A 26,101-nucleotide genomic window follows, 5' to 3' on the forward strand; every position below is an offset into this window, starting at 1 on the left:
CATTAACTATTTTTGCCTCCTCTTTTTGAGATTGCCTTTAGTAAGTCTGTTGTCTTGTATACAAACTAATAAATCCTTTTCCTTGAGCTTTCAATTACCTTTGCTGACTTGCTAACATCAGCCAAAAGAGATGCTGAAAATGGTCCACATCATAGGTGAAAAACGTGAAAGCTCCCATGAACATTTCCTCAATTGCAGAAGGGCCTCACCTTCTAGACCCCCACTTCACCAGTCACAGTAACGAGAAGTAAAGTAGTACAGGAGGGAAGTGAGACTGATTTACTTTTTATTTTTAAAAAGAAAATGTAAGCGTATCAAATCATGAAATCTAAACATTGACCTACAAGTAACAATTATTTTGTGAGTGCCAATAAGTACCCATTACTGATAACAGACTTTGGCAGCAACTATGCAGTTTTACAGAAATTCAGTGTTACTGAGTTAAGTTCTCCCCCCAGCGCACTAACACCCCCTCCTCCCTCCCGGCCCTGCATGAGGAAGATTTTTGTTAAATATAGCTTTTTATAACTCAAGTCTGATTTTTATACCTTATATAAATCACATCACTAAGATATACATTCAAAATGTATATCGATCTTGGACTTTATAAAAAAAATTAAGCTCCCTTTAACCGCTGGAAAGGAATATTATGGCAAAACTTGAATATCGAATAAAACAGATGCTAACACTTAAATACCCCATTATGTTCAGGAAATAAGTGACATTTAAGGAGAAAAGAGTAAGAAGCATGTATGGTTAACTTTCACTTTCTACAGAGTGTGAATAATCGAACAGGAAAGTCTAGAGACAAAACCAATGTGACTTGAAAAGATCAGGATAAGGAAATATTTTGTGAGGGGAAAGGAAGATGAATCTTCATTTCTAAAGCAGGATAGTCTAAGATGATGACATTTGCCATCCTTTCTCTTGCTGAGTAAGAGATTAAAAAGAAAGTCTATCAAGCAATGGGATACAAACACAATTTTAAAGCTTTATACAATGGCAAAGCAAGCAATGCAGAGGGAGCCAGTACCAAAGGTGGTCAGACATTTCACATATGGTGCAGCAGAAGGAGAGAAATAGCTGTGAGGAAGATAGGAGTTTTTCTTGTCTAGTTTTGGACTGATCCCCCCATAATATGAATGCACATCATCTATCCTTTGCAAATGTTTGAGAGTTTTATACTGTATATATGATTCCACAGTAGTCGATTTACCCAAAGCATATAAAATACAAGGATGTTTTCGGCTCTCTCATGCTTCCAAAATTAAAAACTAAAAGCTTCATATGGCAGTCTTCTAAAATAAGAGTACTAACAACCGGAAGTAACTTCATTAGGCTGTACTCAATTCGCATTTCTGGCTTAATTTGACTTAGTTTCTTACATACCTTTAGAGATCTCTCCATTTTCACTTAGACCTCCACAGACAGAAAGCGTGACATCAGGCAAGTCCATAGCAGAATCAGACATGCACTCTGTGCCACTGTCAGCAGCAGCACTTCCCACGGACTGTGGTGACTGGGAACCAGAGAGGGTATCCGACTCAGTCCACTGTCTGGAACTTGGATCAGAATCACTAAAGGAAAGGAGTTCACATTTTGTGTATGTAATTCTCTTGCATATACATATGTAAGTATTTTAAGTTATATGCAACCACAGTATTACGTGCAGCACATGATACAAAACGCAGTCCCAGCACTACATATTCTTGTATTTCAAATATATTTTGTTACAAAATTAAAGATCTGTTCTACAATCGCCAAATTTTCTTTTCTGAAAAAGGAAATCTGAGTATTTGTGCATTCAGATGTTCACAGAAGGTATTTTCTCTCACTAACATTTCCTTTCATCTCAGGATTGAAATATTAAAATGGAATGTCAGCTGCTCTACCATTACTGACATATTCTTTGTGATAGGAACTTATTTTGTAATGATCCAGACCAAACCATCAGGCTCTAATAAATAGATAGAGATTATTTGTCCAATGGTCTGAAAACTGAATAGGTACATGGACCTAAAGTTCAGTAATTAAATAACTTTTTTTTTTAAAGATAAACTCTTGATAATGCTGAAATAACGACTTTAAGCTCATGATACTAGGAGTAGTTTCTTGACAAGGGAACTAACACAAATTTACATTTGTATTTCCAGTGTTAGAATGTTAAGTTTTGATTTTATGAAGGCCTCAGTGCCACTCCAACACTTTGTAAAAATCAGGAGGAGTTTAGATAATTTGGGTATCCTAGATTATGGCTGATATAGTTTAAGACTGGCAACTGCTTAGCACAGGAAGGGAAGAGTTTTGTTAAGAGTTAAAGAGTTTGTTCTTTTGCAGCTCCCAACTGCAGCTCATGTGGTTAGCAGGCTTTTTGTAAGTGATACTACAGAAAGTAGAGTCTTGAGGCAAAGACAAGCGAACTAATTCTTGTTTCTTCATAAGACGATTGCTGTGCTGCTATGCTTAGAGTTGTCTTCTTTCACTAACTCCCTTTTAAGCAAATTAAAACCTTGATTATCCAGGTTCACTTATCTATAACCCTATTAACTGAAAAGTGTTCCCTGGAGCCTTGGAAAAGAGCAAGGATCAACATCATTGGAGAAATGGTTCTCTCAAGACCAACTCAATGGAGCTCGTCCTGTTCCCTCACTTCTTCCAAAACCAGCCGCTTCCCCACATGAAGGAACTCTACAGTTGGAGGGAGAGGCTTCAGTCCTGCTCCAAAGAACTGCTGCAGTCCTATTTGCCCTGCCCACCCTCCATCCTGATCCCCCCTCCCACCATTTTCTCTCAGCCAGTTCCCAAGCTACAGAGGAGTTCTGAGCTCAACAGAGCTCAGGAGCAACTCTTCAGCTACAGAGGCATCTTGCAGGAAAAGAAAAGTGGAGGGAGAATGAGGAGCAGGACAGGATTACTGGCTCTCCTATGGCTACTAACCCTAAACCACAACTTCTAAATTTTGGTCATGCATAGATCCTTTGTAGTTTTCGAGCCAGCTGGGAAAGGAGGAGCAGACCAGCAGTCTAAAAATCTGTGCTCAAGTTAGTGTTCAGGTCCAAAGCCTGCTAGCTGGCTCCCCCAGTTATCTGAAGGATTTGGATGCCCCTGGAACCTTCAAATAATCCATACTTGGCTGTAGCAAAATACTGTTTTAATAAACATTTTCGTTAGCCTTTATTAAACTTTATTATACTGTGGAATACAGTCTCTAAGCAAACAACTGAGTGAGTCAATTATACTGGACAAAATACATGAGAAAACGCTGCACTGATGACAATCCTGCCTTTGACAAGGGGATAGACTAGATCAGCTTTTCCATATCACCCCATGTTACCACAGGAAAGTGTCAGGATCCCTCAACATCTAGCTATAAAGAAAAGGAAGGTGGTAGCAATCCCATGAATCCTGTTTGTGATATCCCCTGTACTGGGCCATGATTCCATGATTCTGATGGCACAATTGCACCCCACCATAATTTTGAACTCCATCAATTTTGACAAAATTGTAAGTTTGCCCCCAGTATTCCCTCAAGCTCACATGATCAGATCCAATTTAAGAGACCAGGCATTATAGTACACAAGTTTCCTCCACCAGTTCTACATGCCACTATTTGCACTACTCACTGCAGAAATTGGTACAAAGCACCCCTGATCATATGGGATGCAACCCTGAGGCTAACAGTTAAATTCATTAAGAGAGTAAAACTGTTAGATATATCATATTTCACCTTTTCTACTGCTACTGATTCTCTCTGAAATGAAGCAGATATATTAGATGCTTTATGACCATTTGTAAAGCCTGTAGAATTTAGATGTTTCCTTTTAAAGGTCTTCTTGGAAAGACATACTGGAGAGTATCTTAGCAGTTAAAATATTTAAACTACATAGAATATGAAAAAGGGTTAACTCAGTTACATACGTTTTCTTACGAAATAACTCTCAGTTTATATAGTAACACTAAGGATACACATTTCACTCCATGAAAACAGTGATGCCAGTTACATGGGAAAACACATTAGCACTAAGACAAATCACTGGGAATAATACTGCCTCCCAAAATAGCTATATAGTTTAAAGTTTCCCACAAGGCCCCAGCACTTTCTCGGTTCAGTTGGGATAGAAATACCACAATAGCAATCTTTCACATCATATTTCATTGTCTCTCCTTCTTACTAAAATCAGAAGCAGAGAGATATACAGAACAAGTTCAATATTGATTTATCTTATTATATACTCTAAAAGCTCAAAGACAGGCTTGAATTTTGAACAAGGATTGGCTCACCCACTCCTAAAACTAATAGATAAATTATTTTGCAATATAAGCCTTGCCATATTAGAACACTAACTCCAAGCTACCTTTTGGGAAAGTAGAGTGCGGCAACTTCAGGTTCCAAAGCCTTCAAGTCATCCAAGTAAATATCATGAGGCCCCTGGTGTTGGCTTCGCTTGTGCACCCCTGTTGATTGTCATAACAATTAGGTGGTTTGAGATTAATACATGTATTAAATACAGTGCTGGGGGAGGCACGGTTTTCTGCACTTCGAACATTGTTCATATAGGAATCTAACAGGAATGCCTGCAGGTTAGTTGGCCTGTAGTCTGAGAGGTTTTCTGGTTGCTTTTTTAAAATTAAAAATGTTAGTTGTATTTAAATCTCAAAATTGAAAGTGTAAAGCTACAGTTTTGGGATAACTTCATCAAATTTCACAGAACCCTCTGTGGGAATGTACCAGTTCTTTTAAATACAAAATTAATACCTCTCTTTTTTGAAGGAGAGTCAATTTTTGCTGGTGGTTTTCCTTCTGAAGGACTATCTGCTAATGGGCTGGGGAGATGATCAGCATCTAATGTAGATGATTCTTGAGGGATCTCCAGCAGAGGTTCTATGACTGCAGACGCAAGAGAATCTTTAACCTCTATTTGCTTAAACAGGGGATGAGTTCTTGGCTCAGGTTTCAGTACCATACAGACAGAATCTTTCACCAGAAAATCATCTTCAACTTCATCAGAGCTGAGAATGACCCTAAAATGAGTCTTTTCTGATGGGGTAATGGTAGCTGTTCTAGGATGCTCCAATTTGTCCTTCTTGCTTATCTGAAAAGAAGAAAGATCTCGTTCTCTTGTACTTTCATGCAATATGTCATTTATTTTATTCAGCTCTGAATATTAGCTAACAAGTGCTTATAGTAATTATGCCAGAGATACTACTTTTCAAACCAAAGAAGTCAAAAGCCTGCTGGATTAAACTTTAATGTACCTTTTAGCAACTTCACATGCAGTCTCATTAATAAAGTCCCAGCAATGCCAACCACATAGGAACTTGTTCACCAGTTTCAGAGTATAAAAATCTGTCCATGTTTCTATATTCTAAGCTCATCCACAATTTAAGTTCTTCCTGAAGGCCCACCTCTACCATGTGCCTACAGGAAGCTTCCTGACTGACAAGCTTGAAGAGTAATATGTGAATATTTGTCGTCATTTTAATTTATGTTTTATACTTGCACCTTTTGTGTTTACACATACTGTATATATGTTATATCATGTCTCCTGCCCTCTACTTATTTATCTAGATTGTGAACTCAGGCCAGGGACTGGGTCTTTTTCTCTTAGGAAAGCACCTAGCACACTGTGGTGCTACCATAAATGCCTGGCTAAGACACCATTTAGCATATAAAAATGAGGAAACCTATTCAATCCCCCTCGTCACTGGTGAGGAATGTATGAGTAATTAGCACAACCTGAATTCACAACGCTGTATTAAAACAGACCTCATTAAAACCAGCTCTCCATTTCCCCATTTTGAATGTGATTAGGTCCCTTTTGAAGAATTGCAGTGACAAATCTAGATAGGTTTTTGACACATTCAAACTAACCCAGTCTTTTCAATTGATGAGGATAGATCATTGCTTACAGTCAAAATGTCTCCTCTCAATAATACCCCAATTTTTAAAAATAATATTCATGTACAGCCTTTTTCCAAAAGCACTGTTGTATGAATGGGCCCAGTGAACTTCACTAAGGCTCTGCATCAGAACAGCGGTCCACTCACCCAGAGCTGTCTATGGGTTTAGGGCCTAAATTTCATCATCTCTCGAGAGTACAGAGAAGGTGCTACATTATACTTCCCTGCCTCAGTTTGGACAACAGTGGATTTATGTCAGGCTTCTACCGGGGAAGGCCAGGAGCACTTATAAAGGGGGCTGTCTAAGGATATACAGATCCAGCAAATTTCTTCACCTGTCCTATTCAGGACCACTCCTATGTGGGGCTGCATTTGGTAGCTAAAAGTACACAACGTGAGGGTGAGCAGCCATCAAGTTCCCTATATTAGAATTTGCACATGATTCCCCTGGAATGAGCCTGGTCCTATCTTTTACAAAAAAGGTTACTAGACTTGATCATTCCTGTTGCATCTAATGAGGAATTAAAAATTATCTTCTGTTTCTAGCAGCAAATTAGAGAGCTACAGATTTTTACTCTAAAAATCATTCTGGAAGATTTTTGCAGCCCTGCTTTTGAAATCAATAAAAAGCCTTCAGCTTAGCCAGCCACAAGAGGGTGCTGTTTTCATGTTATTTCTGTTGAATTATTTACAATTGCTCAGTTTTCCTCAATAGTCTAATGTGAAATGTAGAGTTTTAAGGAAGACAAAATTCAGTCACATTAAAAGTCCCAGACAGTATATAAAATTCATCTGTAAATAACTTTACCTTAGTAGATTCTGGGAATCCTCCCCATGTCCACTCCATATGAGATTCAGCTCTAAGCAAGCTCTCTGCAGGTTTCACTTCTAGCTCTGAATCACTTTTAGGACAGGCTGGGTCTGAGAAAGGGCTATCAAAGTAAACACAGAAAACTACAGTATTTAAAATGCATTTGTTGTGCAGCTACTTTTGTTAGCCTTCCCTAGTTTAACACAGGTTCAATTATTCAACAACAGAGCAAGAAGCCCAGTTGGGTTTTCAGACCAAGAAATTAGGTTAAAATGAAAATCACATTCAGGGGCTTACATACTGATCACACTAAACAGATTTCTTCATTGTACTTGAAGTGTTCTCAGTATAATCCCCCACAATTTTCTCTCTCTCTTTTTTTTTTTTTTTAAAGTTAGATGATTTAGCTGCCATCATGAGACAGATGTACTTCCTCCTGTTAATTTAGAATATGTTTTAAATTCCCATATTCCAGACAAGAGACAGCATTCCAGTTTGCAAAGCCTGAAAAGTTTCATCCATTACTAAAGTCTTATTACTGCAAGTTAAGTTAAATAGATGGTTACATTCCAATATACAACAGCATACAGCAGTACACCCCACCCCCATCAGGGTTGAGTGGGGACAAAACTAGTAGAGCATAGGATCAAGTCAGGGAAAATATTGTGTGTTTACTTCAAAGTTTCCTTAGAATAATGAGGTCCAGATACATTACAATGGTATTTCAGCCTGCTTGCAGCTTGGAGACAGAACCACACCCCTCAATCACTGATGATAGGAGAATGCCTACTAATTTTTGAAAACTGGACCCCTCCTGCCCCCCCAGACCCTATCCCAACTCTTCCCCCAAGCTCCCACCCCCTCTTGCTCCTCTGCCCCCTCCCACTTCCTCATCACTTGATCCTCTCCACTTTCCTCTCCCACCCAGCTGGGCTTCTGCTCCGGGGCTGGGACAGGAGCTGTAACCTGACACGGAGCCTGCTGCCTGCCCATGAAATGCAGGCAAAAGGTGGCCCTGGCTGAGGAGGGGCTAGTGCAGGTTGATAACTTGGCGCCACCTGCCCCAGCCCATGGTGACTGGACACTGCCAGGTCCCCTTTTCAACTGAACTTTCAATTGAAAGCCAGACACCTGGCAACCCTAAGAATGCCCTGCCCCTTGAATTTGCCTTCAATTGAGACAACTTTGACAGGCAGGATAATTCAATTCTACTTTCCTAAATTACAATATGGGTACTGTTCTAAATAGCAAAATGCCTATGACCTTGTGAGGCTGGAATAAGGATGGTTACTTGAAGGAAGCATTTAGTCTTGGGATTTACAGAAAATTTTCTTTTCTTGAATATGCTGATAACATATTACAGAAACTTGACGTTTTGCTTGAACATTCATACACCCACAGTGAGTTCCTCTAGGAGGGCCTTTAAGCCCTGTTTCATCGGTTTAATATGCTAGTTAAACATTGGTCTTTGCTACTGATTGACTTTTTAAGGTGCACGAGATTATCACGAGTGTGATAATCATCCAAGCATTGATTTTGAACCTGTCTGGTCCTGGTTGGAGGCAGACTCATCAGAAGATCCAATGCTAAGTTAATTAGGTGCAAGAGCAACAGCTTCTTCAGCCAGAGAGCCAATAGTATCATTGCTGCTCTCTCCTTTGTATATTGTGTATGGTCCTGGGGAGTAGTGGAAAAAAGCAATTTCCCAGCTTTGGAAGAAGTCATTTCACTACCTCACATCCCAGGTCATGATACAAGGACAGGACACAGGGCAGTTTATTGCTGTTCCCGATGCAAAGAGGTCAATCCCCATCCCGCCAAACAGATTTAATATGAGTGAGGATATTTCTAGGTGCAGGTTCCACTCTGCTTAATCCATCTTCTGTCATGTAAGTCTTGGTGTTCATCTCCACCTGGATTGGCAATGCAAAAGGAAACTGCTCCACGCAGAACCGGAGGAGGGATGATGGTTTATTCATGAAAACCCTTCAGGCATTAACTATCATGACAAGAACAAGTTTGCTATCCACGTAAGGAACAGTGCTCAGATACTTCAATGAAACACTGTACTCCAACTGATGGATTCTGTATTGCACTATAAAGAACCGGAAGAAGCTGGAGGCTTGCTCCTCTTGACTGTATACTTTAACACTTGAAAAGCTCAAAGCTCCTGCTAACCATTTTGTAAGGCAAAGAGTAGGAGCCAAGTCTTCCTTCTCCTTCCCCAACAGCCACCGCCTTTGAATACGTCAACTGGAATAATTAATTGAATCAAAAGCACACCCAAAGCTTTGCCCAAATACTTTAAAAGGTCAAAACTCCATCTTTTTAAGAGGCCATGAATCCCATTGGCAAATGCAGTTAAATTCTTGTTTCCACCACCACCCTTGAAACTAGAATTAGTATTAATAAATGTGCCCACCTGCCCTGACGGTTTTTTAAATTGGCTAAAGGATCCCTCAGCCACCAAAATTGCTCTCTATCCCCAAAATTGATAGATCACCTCATGCACTAGAGAGGAAGGATGATTTTATGGTTAAGGAACTGGACTAGGAAACAGAAGACTTGTTCAGCCCCCAGCTTTACCCCAGACTTGCTGTGTGATCTTGTGCAAGTAACTTAGTCTATCTCAATTCCACATCTGTACAATGGGGAAAATATTCCTCTACCTCACAGCTGTGTTGCGAAGATAAATTCATTAATTCTTATGAAGAGCACAGATACTATAGCGATGAACGCCAAATACCTGTTAAGGCTGAAGCTCCAAAAACCTGGAGATTTTATGCAAATATAACTGGCTGCTCCTCTGCTCTGGACTGGGGGTTTGTCTAGAGTTTGTGGTCCTGTTTTAATTTGAGTAATTTGTCATTTAACTCAACTTAACAAAAGTTAGTACAAATGTTAGCCTAGGCACTTCACAAATGTTTACTCTGTGACACACACATTTGTGGCTGACCTTAGGTTGAGTGCTTTGGAATTTGCCCTCTTATTGTAATTTATTAGGTGTGAATAAAATGATCAGCTACAGTTTTATTTTTTCCCCTGGTGAACTTTAACAGCAGCTTTTGTTCATTCAGAAAGGATGATACAAGTACAACAGTTTTTTGGGTTTTTTTCAACAAACGTAAATTTACACATAAATTGTGCACAGTCTTTGAGCCCGTGCTAAGTTGCAAATGCAGTCCTGGATGCCACAGATGTTGAGCACCCTTCTTTATGTAGTTTTATAGGTCAGAAGAAGTTACGGAGGTGGTGCATTACATAACATAAGAGTACAAAATCATACAGAAAGATGACACCATAAAATGACCTACTTCTCCAAAGGGGACCAGTCTCCATCAGATAAAGGGTAATGATCTTTGGAGTGATAAATCAAAGGCTCTTTCTGCTCTTCACTCTTTGGTGAAGAATTTGAGGATCCTCTGTGGAGACAAAAGAACCATTTTTGTTTTAAGTGAGTTAATGACAGATCTCCACTGGCAACTTACCTAGTGGAACTGAATTATTTTTACCAGAAATCTTAGGTCAAAAAGAGAAAGGAAGAGACTGATAGTTGAGAAAGACTGATAGTTGAGAGATAACTAAAGAAAGAGCAATAGTTCATCATCGGAGGTGCTGCTTTCTTGCCTACACAGCCATTTTTAATACCCGTAAAAAAGATCCTAGCAAAGTTTAAAAATTACCCCCACCACATATTTAACTAAACAATTTAGTGTTAATCTAAGAGATCTCACAAACATATACCAAGTGATGCCATCCTCCACAAGCTTGCTGTTTAGTATGTAAGCAAAAACTGAAATTGGGGAAAAATTCAAGCACAATGTTGATGATCCTCACCAAAAGCCTCCAAAAATCTATTAATTTAGAATACTACAACAAAGGAATGCCCAAAATAGATTTGACACTGTATTCTTTGAATATTAGCCTAATTTGTGGATAATGCAGTAAAAAAAGTTATTGGTAAGTCACATAGGACCTAGAAGTTAGCCAGACTAACACTGGATACTACTATTAGTTGCCTCAGGTACGTTTATGAGCAGAGGATGTAACTGGGTTAATTTCCCAACACCAGGCCCAACTGTGATTAGCTGAAGAGCGCTAATGAGATCAAAGTACATGGTACTATGACTGTAAGCTAATCACTGCATTTAATTTATAGAAGCCCCTTTCAAATATTTGTATCTATAAACATTCAGAGCTTTGTAATTGAACGAGTGTACTGAATACGATAATTATTCTTAGAAATGAATAACTTGTTCTGAAGCCAGTTTCTTCTCTCCCCTCGTCTATCCCCTCCCTTCCCCCCACCCTCCCAAATCCAAACACTAAAGCAAGGACACTAGGCCATGAGGACAAGTCTGGCATATGATTATTTAAAAAGCCATTTGATTTAACAGCTGTAAGTTTAATATGCAAAAACAAAAATTGCTTCTCCTTCATCAGCGAAATGGCTATACTGGTTTTGTACAACATTTCTTAAAGAATTCCAGTGCATGTTCTCAGTCCAAAAGAGAGATCCAAAATCTAGGTATAGTCTATGAAAATTTATACTGCCCCCTCTAGATTCCATGCACCACAATGATTTTTCCACTCATTTGCACACATCTTTCAGTCAAAATGGGGAAGAGTCCCTAGTTAGTGGGTGATAACACTGGAACATATTATGATGAAAATGTATTTTTCCACTTATTAACATAAGCAAGTATTTGTCGTTTCACTTACAATATTTACTGCTTACGAGAGGTGCTAAATTAACAGCCTTAATGACAAGTAGTATATTGGTGGTGACAATATGCTTCCTCACACTGCTCATGAGTGCATCCAGTGTTGAAGACCCCAGAAAATGAAACTGGTTTTTCCTACACATACACAAAAACACTGGGAATACTAACAAGACTTCCAGGTAGTGCCATTTGTGAGGGTAGTTAGTGCCAAGTGGAATCTATTCACAGGAACTAGACAAACAATCAACTCATTTCACATAAGGCACTGAACCATCAGATGAAAAACAACTTTCAGTCCTCAGTGACCAAGACGGTATTTGGTCTGGGAATCTTTAATATGGAAGTCTCTAGGAACCTGGTCCAAAGCCCAGTGAAGTCAATGGAAAAAACTCAGTCACTTCAATGAGCCTTGGATCATGCCCTAACAGCACCACCCTCAGTTATCTATTTTGCAATATTCACCAGCTGCCATTTCTTTCCCTCCCTCATCCATTTTATATATGCCCTAACTAAATAGGTTTAATTTAATCTGCTATAAAGTGTAATAATTTGACCTACAAAATGTTTTTAAACCAATATCTCAATTTACTGCATACAAATATGCTCAGATAGTCAAAGAAAAGAAAACCTATAAATTGGTTGTTAAAGCACAACATCCCAGTTTGGAGCCACACAAAACAGTCAAAAGCACAATGTGTCTAAATGGTAAAAGATACGTAGATGCTAGATACACAACATCCTCTATTTCTGCTTCATACATCACAATTTCAGTAACTGGCTGTTGGCAATAACTTAGCTAAGTCAGGCACTTTTGAGAACATATGTATACAATATACCACCGCATTTAGAGAGTAAAATTATATTTGTGATAAGTTACAAGAGTAACTGGAAGCAGATTTTTCTGAAGAACAGAGAGAGTTCCTTTCCACTTTACAAGAAATTGATAAAATGTTCCTTCCTGGTGCCTGCTGCTGTACTTTTGACCTTTCTATTGGAAACACTTGTCTGGCTTTTCTGGTGTTAATGTTATTTTTAAATCTGAGCAGAGACTCCTTATTAGTATTTTATATATATATATATATTCAGAAAATACCTTGGCACTTAAGTTTATTTGGAATATACATACAGAAATATATATACACACCAAAATATAGGTAACTTCATTCCAAAAAAACTTAAGTGCCAAGGTATTTTCTGAATTTTATGTCCATTATAGAATACCCGCTAATATGCAGATACACTTTTGAGTAGTCTTCGCATCCCCACTGAATATGAAAGCAAAGCCTCTCAACATTTCGTCAGAGTTAATTGTACAACCATGATTTTAGATGGATCCATCTAGTAACTTGATGGAAAGAAAACTGAATTCATGCCTCCTGTATGGCTTTTACTTCCTACTTTGTTAGAGCATGGGAACAGACACAAAGGATACAAATACGAGATCTACAATTATAGAGCTAGGTCATCAAAACCATCTCAACATTTTGGGTCTCCTGGAGTTCAGAGCCGAATTTTATTACATATCGATGGTTATGCTGTGATGCAGAAGACCAAAGACCAAGTACATTTAGCAGGTAGTTAGTACTGAACTAGAGTATCTTTATAGCAGCCCTCTTGTGTTATTCCATTTAGCTTTATCCTGTTGTAAATGCATTTACAACAAAATTCTGGCTTTATTAACAATTTTTTTTGTCTCTATTGTATTTTTCAAAGGACTTAGATAACTAAAAGATAGCCTTTTCATACTCCAGAGCCCTACAACCAGTCACAATTTTGATTAAACCAGCTGCTTCAGCCCAACTTACAAACTCTTAGCCTCTCCTCCAATCAAGTAATTTGAGATACATTTTGAATTATCAACACTGATTCCCGAAAGCAACTGTTTGAAGGTATGCAGCAGTCAGTTCCCAAAAGGCCACTACAGGTTTAAAGTTCCTAGAACTTTAGTATGTTTAATGTATTTTAACCTAATGCAAAGAAAACCAGGGAAAGGGAGGACTACTTACAGGTAAAATTTGCTTTCTGCATTTGTAATGGAGATTTTTTCATCTGCCTCTGCAACATGAGGCACGGGTCACTTGCTGGTTTGAACCAGAGTAAACGATGCCATTCTCTGTAATTTTAAGTCTTTAAATCAAGATTTGAGGACATCAGTAACTCAGCCAGAGGTTACAGGTCTATTATCGGAGAGTGGGTGGGTGAGATTCTGTGGTGAGATATGTAGGAGGTCAGACTAGACGATCATGATAGTCCCTTCTGGCCTTGAAGTTTATGTCTATGTTTAGGAACACAAGATTCTTTTCAGCCACCTTCTCTTCCTACACTGACATTCACTTCCTCATCCTATTAAAGACCTTCCTCCTGCTCACAACCAACTACCAGCTCTGCTTCAATGAACAATTTGTATGGCTCCTGTCATAACTATAAAGGGAAGGGTAACAGCTCTCCTGTGTACAGTACTATAAAATCCCTCCTGGCCAGAGACTCCAAAATCCTTTTACCTGTAAAGGGTTAAGAAGCTCGGGTAACCTGGCTGACACCTGACCCAAAGGACCAATAAGGGGACAAGATACTTTCAAATCTTGGGGGGGGAAAGGCTTTTGTTTGTGCTCTTTGTTTTGGGGGTTGTCCGCTCTTGGGACTGAGAGGGACCAGATATCAATCCAGGTTCTCCACATCTTTCTAACCAAGTCTCTCATATTTCAAACTTGTAAGTAAACAGCCAGGCAAGGCGTATTAGTTTTCCTTTGTTTTCTCAACTTGTAAATGTACCTTTTACTAGAGTGTTTATCTTTGTTTGCTATACTTTGAACCTGAGGCTAGAGGAGGTCCTCTGAGCTCTTTAAGTTTGATTACCCTGTAAAGTTATTTTCCATACTGATTTTACAGAGAGGATTTTTACCTTTTCCTTTAATTAAAAGCCTTCTTTTTAAGAACCTGATTGATTTTTTCTTGTTTTTAGATCCAAGGGGGTTGGATCTGTATTCACCAGAAGTTGGTGAAAGGAAGGAGGGGGGATGGTTAATTTCTCCTTGTTTTAAGATTCCAGGGGGGTTGGAACTGTATTCACCAGGAGTTGGTGGGAGAAAGGAGGGGGATGATTAATTTCTCCTTGTCTTAAGATCCAAGGGGTTTGGATCTGTATTCACCAGGGAATTGGTGAAAGGTTTCTCAAGGCTTCCCAGGGAAGGGAATTAGCTTTGGGAATGGTGGCAGCGGACCAGATCTAAGCTGGTAGTTACGCTTAGAAGTCTTCATGCAGGCCCCCACATTTGTACCCTAAAGTTCAAAGTGGGGAAGCAGCCTTGACATGGTGGCATAGCGGTGGGAAATCATTTTAAACCCAAAAGCCAGTAAGATTTTTTTTCCTTCTAGCTGCTTGGAAAGCAGAGCTGAAGGTAGATGCATATCTTATCTCTCCTTGCCTGAAGGCAGAGGTGTTAAGTTTTTTTAACAAGGGCCTTTGTTAAGAGAAGGGTTCAATCAATGAGCAAACTGGTAAAAGGAATTTACAAGCTGAATTTTTTTTTTTTTTTTTTTACATCCTCGGGAGTAGCTAGTTAGAAAGTCTCTGTTAACTCAGCAGCAGCCTGAGCTGAGTGTATCCCAGTTTCAGTCAACTGCAGAGGGGTGTGACCCAGCACAAGAAAACAGGAAAATGACTACAAAAGAAGAAAAAGCCAAAGAGGAGGCCCACAAGAGAGCTATGGAGCTGAAAGAAAAAGAGATAGAGCTGAGAGAAAGAGGAGAGAAAGCCAAAGAGGGGGCCCACAAGAGAGAGATGGAGCTGAGAGAAAGAGAAGAAAAAGCCAAAGAGGAGGCCCACAAGAGAGAGATGGAGCTGAAAGAAAAAGAGATGGAGGAGAGAGAAAAAGAAAGGAAGCATGAACTGGAAGTAGCAAGGGCTAGGCCGGATACACCAGCCAATCCTAGCAACTCCTCTCCAGGTACCACTTCCCATCCCAGAAAATTCCCCACCTACAAGGCAGGCGATGATACTGAGGCCTTCTTAGAAAATTTTGAAAGGGCCTGCCTTGGATACAGCATCACTCCAGACCAGTACATGGTAGAGCTGAGGCCGCAGCTCAGTGGACCCTTAGCAGAGGTGGCGGCTGAAATACCTAAGGAACACATGAACAGTTATGAACTTTTTAAAAACAAGGCCAGACTCAGAAAGGGGCTAACACCTGAGCATGCCCGTCGGCGGTTCAGAGCCCTAAGGTGGAAACCAGATGTGTCATTTACCCGGCATGCCTACCACATTGACAAAAATTGTGATGCCTGGGTATCAGGAGCAAATGTTAAATCTCTGGAAGATCTGGTTTCCCTAGTAAAAATGGAGCAGTTTTTAGAGGGTGTTCCTGAGGAAATAGAAAGGTACATCCTAGATAGGAAGCCCAAAACTGTAACCAAGGCGGGGGAGATTGGAGCCAAATGGGTGGAGGTGGCAGAAAAGAAAAAAAACTAGTAGCAGTTGGAGCGAATATCAGAAGGGGCAAGCCGAAACAAAACCTTACCACCGGGGACAACCCAAGGCCCCACCCAAATCCCAAGGGAAACCCCAGACGCCTTCTCACCCCACCACACCAGTCTCCACCAACCAACATCGCCCCGGTGATACCTTAGCAGGGCGATGTTTTAACTGTAATGAACTGGGACATATAAAGGCTCACTGCCCCAAGAACCCCAACCGATTACAGTTCATTACACCACAATCACACCAAAGATCCCCAGACCCAGATGCCTCTCTCATACCCTCGGAGCGAAGGGAAACCTTGAGAGTGGGCGGAAAGAAGGTTATCGCTTGGAGGGACACTGGGGCACAAGTGTCAACTATCCACCAATCCCTAGTGGACCCCAAACTCATCAACCCGGAGGCTACAGTGACAATTCAACCCTTCGTGTCACAGTCTGTAACCTTGCCTACAGCCAAGTTGCATGTCCAGTACAAGGGCTGGTCAGGAATGTGGACTTTTGCAGTCTATGACAATTATCCCATTCCCATGCTGCTGGGGGAAGACTTGGCCAACCATGTGAAGCTAGCCAAGAGGGTGGGAATAGTCACCCGCAGCCAGGCTAAGCAAGCTTTCACCCCCATCCCTGTTCCTGAGCCGTCCACCAGGGCCCCGTCCGTGTTACCAGAGACCCAAACAAAGGTGATGGAACCGGATCCCCTGCCAACGACTGCAACAGCCGTAGTGGATCCAATCCCAGAGACCCAGCCAAAGCCAGTCCCAGAACCGGAACTGGCAACGCAACCAGAACCAGAACCATTGCCAGCACTGAGTCCAGCGCTTGCCAACCCGTCTACAACTCCAATGCCAGAGGGCACCAGCGAGCCTAAACTGGCGGGAGCAGCAGATAACCCTACCCAAGAGGCTCAGCCAGAGCCTGAAATACCACATAGTGCACCAGCGGTTCACAGTCAATGGAAACAGCCCCAGCACCTGCATCGCTTCCAGAGGGACCAAGCCCCAGTCCACAGTCCAAGGAGGAACTGATGTCTCCAGCATCAAGGGAACAGTTCCAGGCCGAGCAGGAAGCAGATGACAGCCTTCAGAAAGCTTGGGCGGCGGCGCGGAGCACCCCACCGCCTCTCAGCTCTTCTAACCGATCCCGGTTTGTTGTAGAACAAGGACGTTTATACAAGGAGACTCTTTCTGGTGGACACCAAGAAGACTGGCATCCTCAAAGACAGTTGGTAGTTCCCACTAAGTATCGGGTAAAGCTCTTGAGCTTAGCCCATGATCATCCCAGTGGCCATTCTGGGGTGAACAGAACCAAAGACCGGTTGGGGAAGTCCTTCCACTGGGAGGGAATGGGCAAGGACGTTGCTAATTATGTCCGGTCTTGTGAGGTGTGCCAACGAGTGGGAAAGCCCCAAGACCAGGTTAAAGCCCCTCTCCAGCCACTACCCATAATTGAGGTCCCATTTCAGCGAGTAGCTGTGGATATTCTGGGTCCTTTCCCAAAGAAGACACCCAGAGGAAAGCAGTACGTACTGACTTTCATGGATTTTGCTACCCGATGGCCGGAAGCAGTACCCTTAAGCAACACCAGGGCTAAAAGTGTGTGCCAGGCATTAGCAGACATTTTTGCCAGGATAGGGTGGCCCTCCGACATCCTTACAGATTCGGGAACTAATTTCCTGGCAGGGACCATAAAAAACCTGTGGGAAGCTCATGGGGTGAATCACTTCATTGCCACCCCTTACCACCATCAAACCAATGGCCTGGTGGAGAGGTTTAATGGAACTTTGGGGGCCATGATACGTAAATTCGTAAATGAACACTCCAATGATTGGGACCTAGTGTTGCAGCAGTTGCTTTTTGCCTACAGGGCTGTACCACATCCCAGTTTAGGGTTTTCACCATTTGAACTTGTGTATGGCCGCGAGGTTAAGGGGCCATTACAGTTGGTGAAGCAGCAATGGGAGGGGTTTACGCCTTCTCCAGGAACTAACATTCTAGACTTTGTAAGCAACCTACAAAGCACCCTCCGACACTCTTTAGCCCTTGCTAAAGAAAACCTAAAGGATGCTCAGGAAGAGCAAAAGGCCTGGTATGATAAACATTCCAGAGAACGGTCCTTCGAAGTAGGAGACCAAGTCATGGTCTTAAAGGCGCTCCAGGCCCATAAAATGGAAGCATCGTGGGAAGGACCATTCACGGTCCAGGAGCGCCTAGGAGCTGTTAACTATCTCATAGCCTCCCCCACCTCCAACATAAAGCCTAAGGTATACCATGTTAATTCTCTTAAGCCCTTTTATTCCAGAGAATTAAACGTTTGCCAGTTTACAGCCCAGGAAACAGATGACGCGGAGTGGCCTGAAGGTGTCTACTACGAAGGAAAAAAGGATGGTGGCGTGGAAGAGGTGAACCTCTCCACGACCCTTGGACATCTGCAGCGACAGCAGATCAAGGAGCTGTGCACAAGCTTTGCACCAATTTTCTCAGCCACTCCAGGACGGACCGAACGGGCATACCACTCCATTGACACAGGTAATGCTCACCCAATTAGAACCCCACCCTACCGGGAGTCACCTCATGCCCAAACTGCTATACAAAGGGAGATCCAGGACATGCTACAGGATGGGTATAATCCGCCCCTCTAATAGTGCATGGGCATCTCCAGTGGTTCTAGTTCCCAAACCAGATGGGGAAATACGCTTTTGCGTGGACTACCGTAAGCTAAATGCTGTAACTCGTCCTGACAACTATCCAATGCCACGCACAGATGAGCTATTGGAGAAATTGGGACATGCCCAATTCATCTCTACTTTAGACTTAACCAAAGGGTACAGGCAAGTACCACTAGATGAACCCACTAAGGAAAGATCAGTCTTCGTCACCCAGGCAGGGGTGTATGAATTCAATGTACTCCCTTTCGGGTTGCGAAATGCACCCGCCACCTTCCAAAGACTTGTAGATGGTCTCCTAGCAGGATTGGGAGAATCTGCAGTTGCCTACCTCGATGATGTGGCCATTTTTTCTGATTCATGGACAGAACACCTGGAAAAAGTCTTCGAGCGCATCCGGCAGGCAGGACTAACTGTTAAGGCTAAAGTGTCAAATAGGTCAAAACAGAGTGACGTACCTGGGGCACCAGGTGGGTCAAGGAACTATAAATCCCCTACAGGCCAAAGTGGATGCTATCCAAAGGTGGCCGGTTCCAAAGTCAAAGAAACAGGTCCAATCCTTCTTAGGCTTGGCCGGATATTATAGGCAATTTGTACCACACTACAGCCAAATCGCCGCCCCGCTGACAGACCTAACCAGAAAGAAACAGCCAAATGCAGTTCAGTGGACTGATGAGTGTCAACAGGCCTTTAACCAGCTTAAGGCGACACTCATGTCTGACCCTGTGCTAAGGGCCCCAGACTTTGACAAACCGTTCCTAGTAACCACAGATGCGTCCGAGCGGGGCGTGGGAGCAGTTTTAATGAAGGAAGGACCGGATCAAGAATTCCATCCTGTCGTGTTTCTCAGCAAGAAACTGTCTGAGAGGGAAAGCCACTGGTCAATCAGCGAAAAGGAATGCTACGCCATTGTGTACGCGCTGGAAAAGCTACGTCCATATGTTTGGGGACGGCGTTTCCAACTACAAACAGACCATGCTGCGCTACAGTGGCTTCATACCGCCAAGGGGAATAACAAAAAACTTCTTCGGTGGAGTTTAGCTCTCCAAGATTTTGATTTTGAAATACAACACATTTCAGGAGCTTCTAACAAAGTGGCTGATGCACTCTCCCGGGAAAGTTTCCCAGAGTCAACTGGTTAAAAATTGTTCTTGGAATGGAACATATTGTTAGTTTTTATATAATCAGTAGTATGTCTAAAGGTACATGTGTCTTATTAACTCTGTTTTCTCCTAGAGCTCCAGGAAGAAATCACAGCCAGTGTGGAACCGGACGTTCAACACTATCTGTGATTTGGGGGGCGTGTCATAACTATAAAGGGAAGGGTAACAGCTCTCCTGTGTACAGTACTATAAAATCCCTCCTGGCCAGAGACTCCAAAATCCTTTTACCTGTAAAGGGTTAAGAAGCTCAGGTAACCTGGCTGACACCTGACCCAAAGGACCAATAAGGGGACAAGATACTTTCAAATCTTGGGGGGGGAAAGGCTTTTGTTTGTGCTCTTTGTTTTGGGGGTTGTTCGCTCTTGGGACTGAGAGGGACCAGACATCAATCCAGGTTCTCCACATCTTTCTAACCAAGTCTCTCATATTTCGAACTTGTAAGTAAACAGCCAGGCAAGGCGTATTAGTTTTCCTTTGTTTTCTCAACTTGTAAATGTACCTTTTACTAGAGTGTTTATCTTTGTTTGCTATACTTTGAACCTGAGGCTAGAGGAGGTCCTCTGAGCTCTTTAAGTTTGATTACCCTGTAAAGTTATTTTCCATACTGATTTTACAGAGATGATTTTTACCTTTTTCTTTAATTAAAAGCCTTCTTTTTAAGAACCTGATTGATTTTTCCTTGTTTTTAGATCCAAGGGGGTTGGATCTGTATTCACCAGGAGTTGGTGAAAGGAAGGAGGGGGGATGGTTAATTTCTCCTTGTTTTAAGTTCCCAGGGGGGTTGGAACTGTATTCACCAGGAGTTGGTGGGAGAAAGGAGGGGGATGATTAATTTCTCCTTGTCTTAAGAGCCAAGGGGTTTGGATCTGTATTCACCAGGGAATTGGTGAAAGGTTTCTCAAGGCTTCCCAGGGAAGGGAATTAGCTTTGGGAATGGTGGCAGCGGACCAGATCTAAGCTGGTAGTTAAGCTTAGAAGTCTTCATGCAGGCCCCCACATTTGTACCCTAAAGTTCAAAGTGGGGAAGCAGCCTTGACAGCTCCTATGTTTTCAAGTTGGGTATTTATCATTCTTTCAGATCCCAGAGCAGGTCTCGAACATAAACACAGTCAAATACTGAATATAACCATTTCACGGTGTGGTAATGAACTAGTTCAATCCAGGAAACAAACTCCCCTCCTGCTGTTAAACAATCAGAGGCCTTGCCTAAATTTGAAGTAGCATATCGTGTATGTACATGTAGTTACACATGGCAGTGAAAACCTCCACTGTGGGGGAGGAAGTGGGAAATGGCTCTAGCAGTAGGAAATTGCTAGAGCCTTTTCCTGCTGCCTCCCCATTACCAGAGCCTTTCTCCACTGAGCGAGTCTTTCACTACAGCAAGGAAAGGCTCTGGTAATGGGACACTACGCTGCTAAAAACCAGCAGTGTAGATGTGGGAGGCACTGCTTGAGTGTGTAGAGAGCCATGTAAGGTATGCACCCTAGGGGTTCAGGTAAGTCTCTACACTACTTGCTTAAGCAGTGCCTCACTATCTACACTGCTATTTATACCCTTTCTAGGTGAGCATGCAGTGTCTACACACTTCCGCAAGTGTAGACCTACAGAATCGACTTCTACAGGAAACTGCTGCTAGCTTATGTTGTGCCCATAATATAAAGGGTAGGATAGAAAATAAACAGGTTTAATTTTTTTTGATGGGCTTTAAGCCAGTATACAGCTCCAGTCAGTTTTATATTCCAGATGTCAAAATGAATTCTACTGAAATTTACTGATGCCGCTAGCTTATCTGTTTCAATATACAGGAAGGAGGTAGTTCTCTTTCTTTAGCAATAATCCAGAAGGACCTGCAAGCACTTAAATTAAAATCTGGTTTGAATTACAGAAGTCAATTTTGGGGAGTCTAATTAATATCTAATGGATCATACGTATTTGATACTACTGAGTTTATTCTAGAGGTTTTTAGGTACACTACAAGCAGCATGGTGCCAGCCAGAGATGAGGGATTGAGACATTTGAATACCTCACACCAGTGCAGTAGTATCTTGCACAACACTTGTTTACTTTACCTACATTCTTTCAGATATACTTATTATGAGAGAATGGCAGCTGCCTCATAGTTAAAAGCTGCATTACTGTTTGCTTAAAGCCAAATTCTGATGCCCTTAAAATGGGGGTGGGCAAACTACGGTCCTTGGGCTGCGTCGGGCCCATCAGACCTTTTAATTCAGCCCTTGAGCTCCTGCCAGGGAACAGGGTTGGGGGCTTGCCTCGCTCTGCGTGGCTCCCAGAAGCAGCAGCATGTCCCCCCTCCGGCTCCTACGTGAAGGGGCAGCCAGAGGGCTCCGCACGTTGTCCCCGCCCCAAGCACTGGCTCTGCAGCTCCCATTGGCCAGGAACCGCTTGCGGATGGGGCGGCACGCAGAGCCGCCTGGCCATGCTTCTGCATAGTAGCCAGAGGGGGGACATGCCGCTGCTTCTGGGAGCTGCTTGAGGTAAGCGCCGCCCGGAGCTTGTACCCTGACCTCCTCCCATGCCCCAACCCCCTGCCCTCTGAATCCCTTGGTCCCAAGCCTGGAGCACCCTTCTGCACTCCAAACCCCTCATCCCGGGCCCCACCCCAACCCCCTGCCTCAGCCTGGAGCCCTCTCCCGCACTCTGAACCCCTCAGCCCCAGCCCGAAGCCTCCCCCCCCACACCCCAACCCTCTTTCCCCAGCTCAGAGCCCCCTCCCGCACCCTGAACCCCTCATTTCTGGCCCCATCCTGGGACCCGCAACCCCAGCCAGAGCTCTCACTCCCTCCCACACCCCAACCCCCAATTTTGTGAGCATTCATGGCCCGACATACAATTTCCATATCCAGATGTGGCCCTCAGGCCAAAAAGTTTGCCCACCCCTGCCTTAAAAGGTGACTTGAAAGATGGCAGTTTTCTCCACCACAATCAGGTACACGTCTGTATATTTAACATCTTCAGGTCAGGACTGCTTTTTAGTGTTCTATAAAGTGACATATACATTTACAGCATTATGTAAGTGTGCTCTGTAGTGTGTTGCCAGCCTGACCAGCCCCACGGGACTGATTGCTAGGGACATGAGTGATAATTTTGATGGAAGACACTAGCTTAAACAAGATTTGGCAAAATTCAATTCTGAAAGATTCTGAAGAGTGCTGGAAGAAGTCAAGATTACAAATAGAATTTCTTTGTATTTTTGAGGAAAGAACTCTTGGACTTCCACATTCTATAACTTATTGAAACCTACTCTGACTGAAGGGTACCTTACATAAGAGAAAAAGTTAATACACAAGCCACAGTACGAAGCCTTAGTGATACCACATGAAAGCATTCAGTATGTATTTAACAATTTACCTCAGATGTTGAACACCCCTCTCATCATCAGAGCTTATTTCTATTTCAAAAATCTCTTCAACCCCAGAAGAGGAGATTTGATCTTCCTTCTTGCTATCTTGTTTGTATTTCTTTCTTCTTCGCTTTTTCTTCTTCACAGACCCTGAGGTGAACAGAGTCTCTGTTTCCATGACGTGTGTAACTTCAGAGCTCTGACATGTCCTTTCATTTTCACCTGACTTCAGCAGGAGATCTTCAAACTCTTTAAAGAAATGATCCTCAGTGATTATTGGGGAGGTTGCCAGATATGCAGGAACTTTTTCCTAACCAAAACAAGGGGAATAATAAATAAGCAGATACATTTATTATGTACACACAAACAGAATAACAAAAGGTTAAATAAATGTGGGGGTGCAGTGGGGTGGGAGAGGTGAGCAGCATCAAGGACTGACTGGCAGATATGGCAAATTTCCTGCTTGATCAGCAATACTGTCCCACATGACTGACCTTATTGAAATGAAATTTAAGTATCTTTGAAGTCCACTGCACCTAAAGGCAAAATTTACATCTTGAGGGCTGGAATTGTGTGTAATATGCCAGGCAAGAATGGACTTTAGGATACATGTGAAGTGGATTTTCTGGGGAATACCTAGAGAGAAATTAATGCAAATTTCACACCTCTGGATATGCAGAAATCCAGGCTTTTGAAGATGCGTCCTGAGGTGTGGGTCTTTGCTGATTACCTGTTCCAGACAGTAGCGAGTTTACAATGGCACCAAAGGCACCAGGCCCACACTGGGAAGGAGCCCATTATGGACTCGGGGTCTGGCTCCTTGTTCGGGGCAGCCCATGGCCAAGGCCCTGCTGTGTGAGCAGCTCGAAGCCAGCAGGTCCCAGTCGCCTGTAGGCAGCTCACCGACCAGCAGCTGGGCTCTGCTATGTGGGCTGGGAAGGGTTGCTGGCCGGTGGGCGCAACCGGGGGAAGGGGCTCTGAGGAGTCACGTCCCAGGGATCTGCCCTGCTCCCCAATGTGGCTCCAGCTCTGAGCAATCTCTGCTGTCCGCCACCTGCAGGACCCCCACCTGTGTACCCAGGGGCCAAATCACCTGGGACTGGTGCAGGGGCTGGCAGTCTCAGACAGTTTGTGGGGAAGGGGCGGGGGGGAGGGTAGAACAGGGGCTCAGCCAGGCCCCACCAGGCAAGTGGGTCCAGAGGGAATGCAATCTGGGCAGGCCCCACTCTGGCTCGGGCCTGGCTGATCACACCGCTCCCGAGGGTCCACATCCTGGGACTGGCCCCAGCTGCACTGCCAGCTCAGCCTAGTGGACACAGTCACCTCCCAGCAGGGCTGGTGAGTGCGGCTGGGCATGGGGGAGTGGGTCTCTGGTGGGTGCTGGGCAGTGGGGGAGGTCTGTGCGTGTTGGGATGCTGGGCTTGGGAGGGCCGCTAGGCTGTGGGCGGGGAGAGGGAGGGAAGGTCTGTATGTGTTGGGGCACTGGCGGGGGGAGGCCTGTGGGGTGTGCTGTGCAGTTGTGGTGGTGGGGCTGTGGAGGGGCACCGGTCTGTGGGTGGGCGAGTGAGCGTGGTGGTGGTGTGCAGTTGTGGTGGGGTGTTGCTGGGCATAAGGAGTTAGGGCGGCGCTTTGGCAGCACAGGGCCAGGTTGGACAGTGTGCATCTGGCGACTGCTAGTTTGTAAACTGTGTGCTCACGTTCAGCTGGGCGGAGTAGGACCACCCCCGCCACATTGAGGCCCACTGCATGCGGCCGGCCCCTTACTCTGGGGGCTAACCCCCCTCACACACACTATGCCCCTTTGCTCCCATGGGGGCCAACAAATATGTTTGGTGCCAGGCCCACAAAAGTTAATCTGGCCCTGTTTCCAGAGAGTGGAGATCAAAGGCCTGAGCTGTATAAAGAAATGGCTGAACTGCCCAGCCTGGTTCTAGTTCTGAATCTGAAACAGTTATGAACTTGTAACCAAGGTGAAAACCCAGTTGAGGGCTGACCTCCGATAAGCTTTTTAGCATGCATGTAGGTTTTTTTGTTTTTAATTTGTTTTCTCTGAAAAGTTTTGACTTTAAAAATAAATGTGCTTGCTTAGAAAGAGTTGTGTGGTAATTAACAACTGTGAGCAATATGCTGGTCAGACTCTGGAGAGAAAGCAAAGTGCAGGTGCTAGCTTGTTTAGGCAGCCTGGCTTGCTGGGGATATCAGTGTGGGCATGGAAACATGCAGCCTGGAAAAACCCTAATCAGGATTAAATGAGACACACATCTGTGCCTAAGAGAGGTGATGGCTGGGAGCTGGAAATCATTAAGTGGGTGTCTTCAAGGAGTGGGAATACAGGTGCAGTTACCCTGAAACTGTGACACTGAGAATCGCATCATTTTTCTATATAGTACCTAGTATGTTTTTGGCATTACTGTAATATTAATAAGAAGTGTTCATTAGAGAGACAAGGTGGGTGAGGTAATATATATTTCATGCAATCTCAGATGATGACCCCAGCACACGTTGTTTGTTTTAAGAACATTTTCACTGCAGATTTGACAAAACACAAAGAAAGTACCAATGGGAGATTTCTAAAGATAGCTACAGCACTCGACCCAAGGTTTAAGAATCTGAAGTGCCTTCCAAAATCTGAGAGGGACTAGGTGTGGAGCATGCTTTCAGAGGTCTTAAAAGAACACTCCTATGTGAAACCCGAACCATCAAAAAAGAAAACTCAACCTTCTGCTGATAACATCTGACTCAGATGATGAAAACGAACATGCATTGGTCTGCACTGCTTTGGATCGTTATCGAGCAGAACCCCTCATCAGCATGGACACACGTCCTCTGGAATGGTGGTTGAAGCATGAAGGGACATATGAATCTTTAGGGTATTTGGCATTTAAATATCGTGAGACGCTGGCTACATCAGTGCCATGTGAATGCCTGTTCTCACTTTCAGGTGTAAACAAAAAGCGGCGGCATTATCTCCCGTAAATGTAAACAAACTTGTTTGTCTGAGCA

At 43.2% G+C, this 26,101-nt stretch overlaps 1 protein-coding gene across 1 annotated transcript in view; it reads right to left on the bottom strand.

Moving 5' to 3' along the window:
- The window catches only part of LPIN2 (lipin 2), a 57,087-nt gene that overhangs the window by 10,242 nt on the left and 20,744 nt on the right, over positions 1 to 26,101 (bottom strand). Inside the window, exons 4-9 of the mRNA XM_065397707.1 lie at positions 23,107 to 23,408; positions 10,027 to 10,134; positions 6,710 to 6,833; positions 4,757 to 5,093; positions 4,356 to 4,455; positions 1,390 to 1,577 (exon numbers count right to left, since the gene is read on the bottom strand). Coding sequence (XP_065253779.1) covers positions 1,390 to 1,577; positions 4,356 to 4,455; positions 4,757 to 5,093; positions 6,710 to 6,833; positions 10,027 to 10,134; positions 23,107 to 23,408 — 1,159 coding nt within the window. The remainder of the gene's footprint in view (positions 1 to 1,389; positions 1,578 to 4,355; positions 4,456 to 4,756; positions 5,094 to 6,709; positions 6,834 to 10,026; positions 10,135 to 23,106; positions 23,409 to 26,101) is intronic.

The sequence above is a fragment of the Emys orbicularis genome, chromosome 2 (assembly GCF_028017835.1).
Source record: "Emys orbicularis isolate rEmyOrb1 chromosome 2, rEmyOrb1.hap1, whole genome shotgun sequence".
In the NCBI taxonomy this organism is placed as follows: domain Eukaryota; kingdom Metazoa; phylum Chordata; order Testudines; family Emydidae; genus Emys; species Emys orbicularis.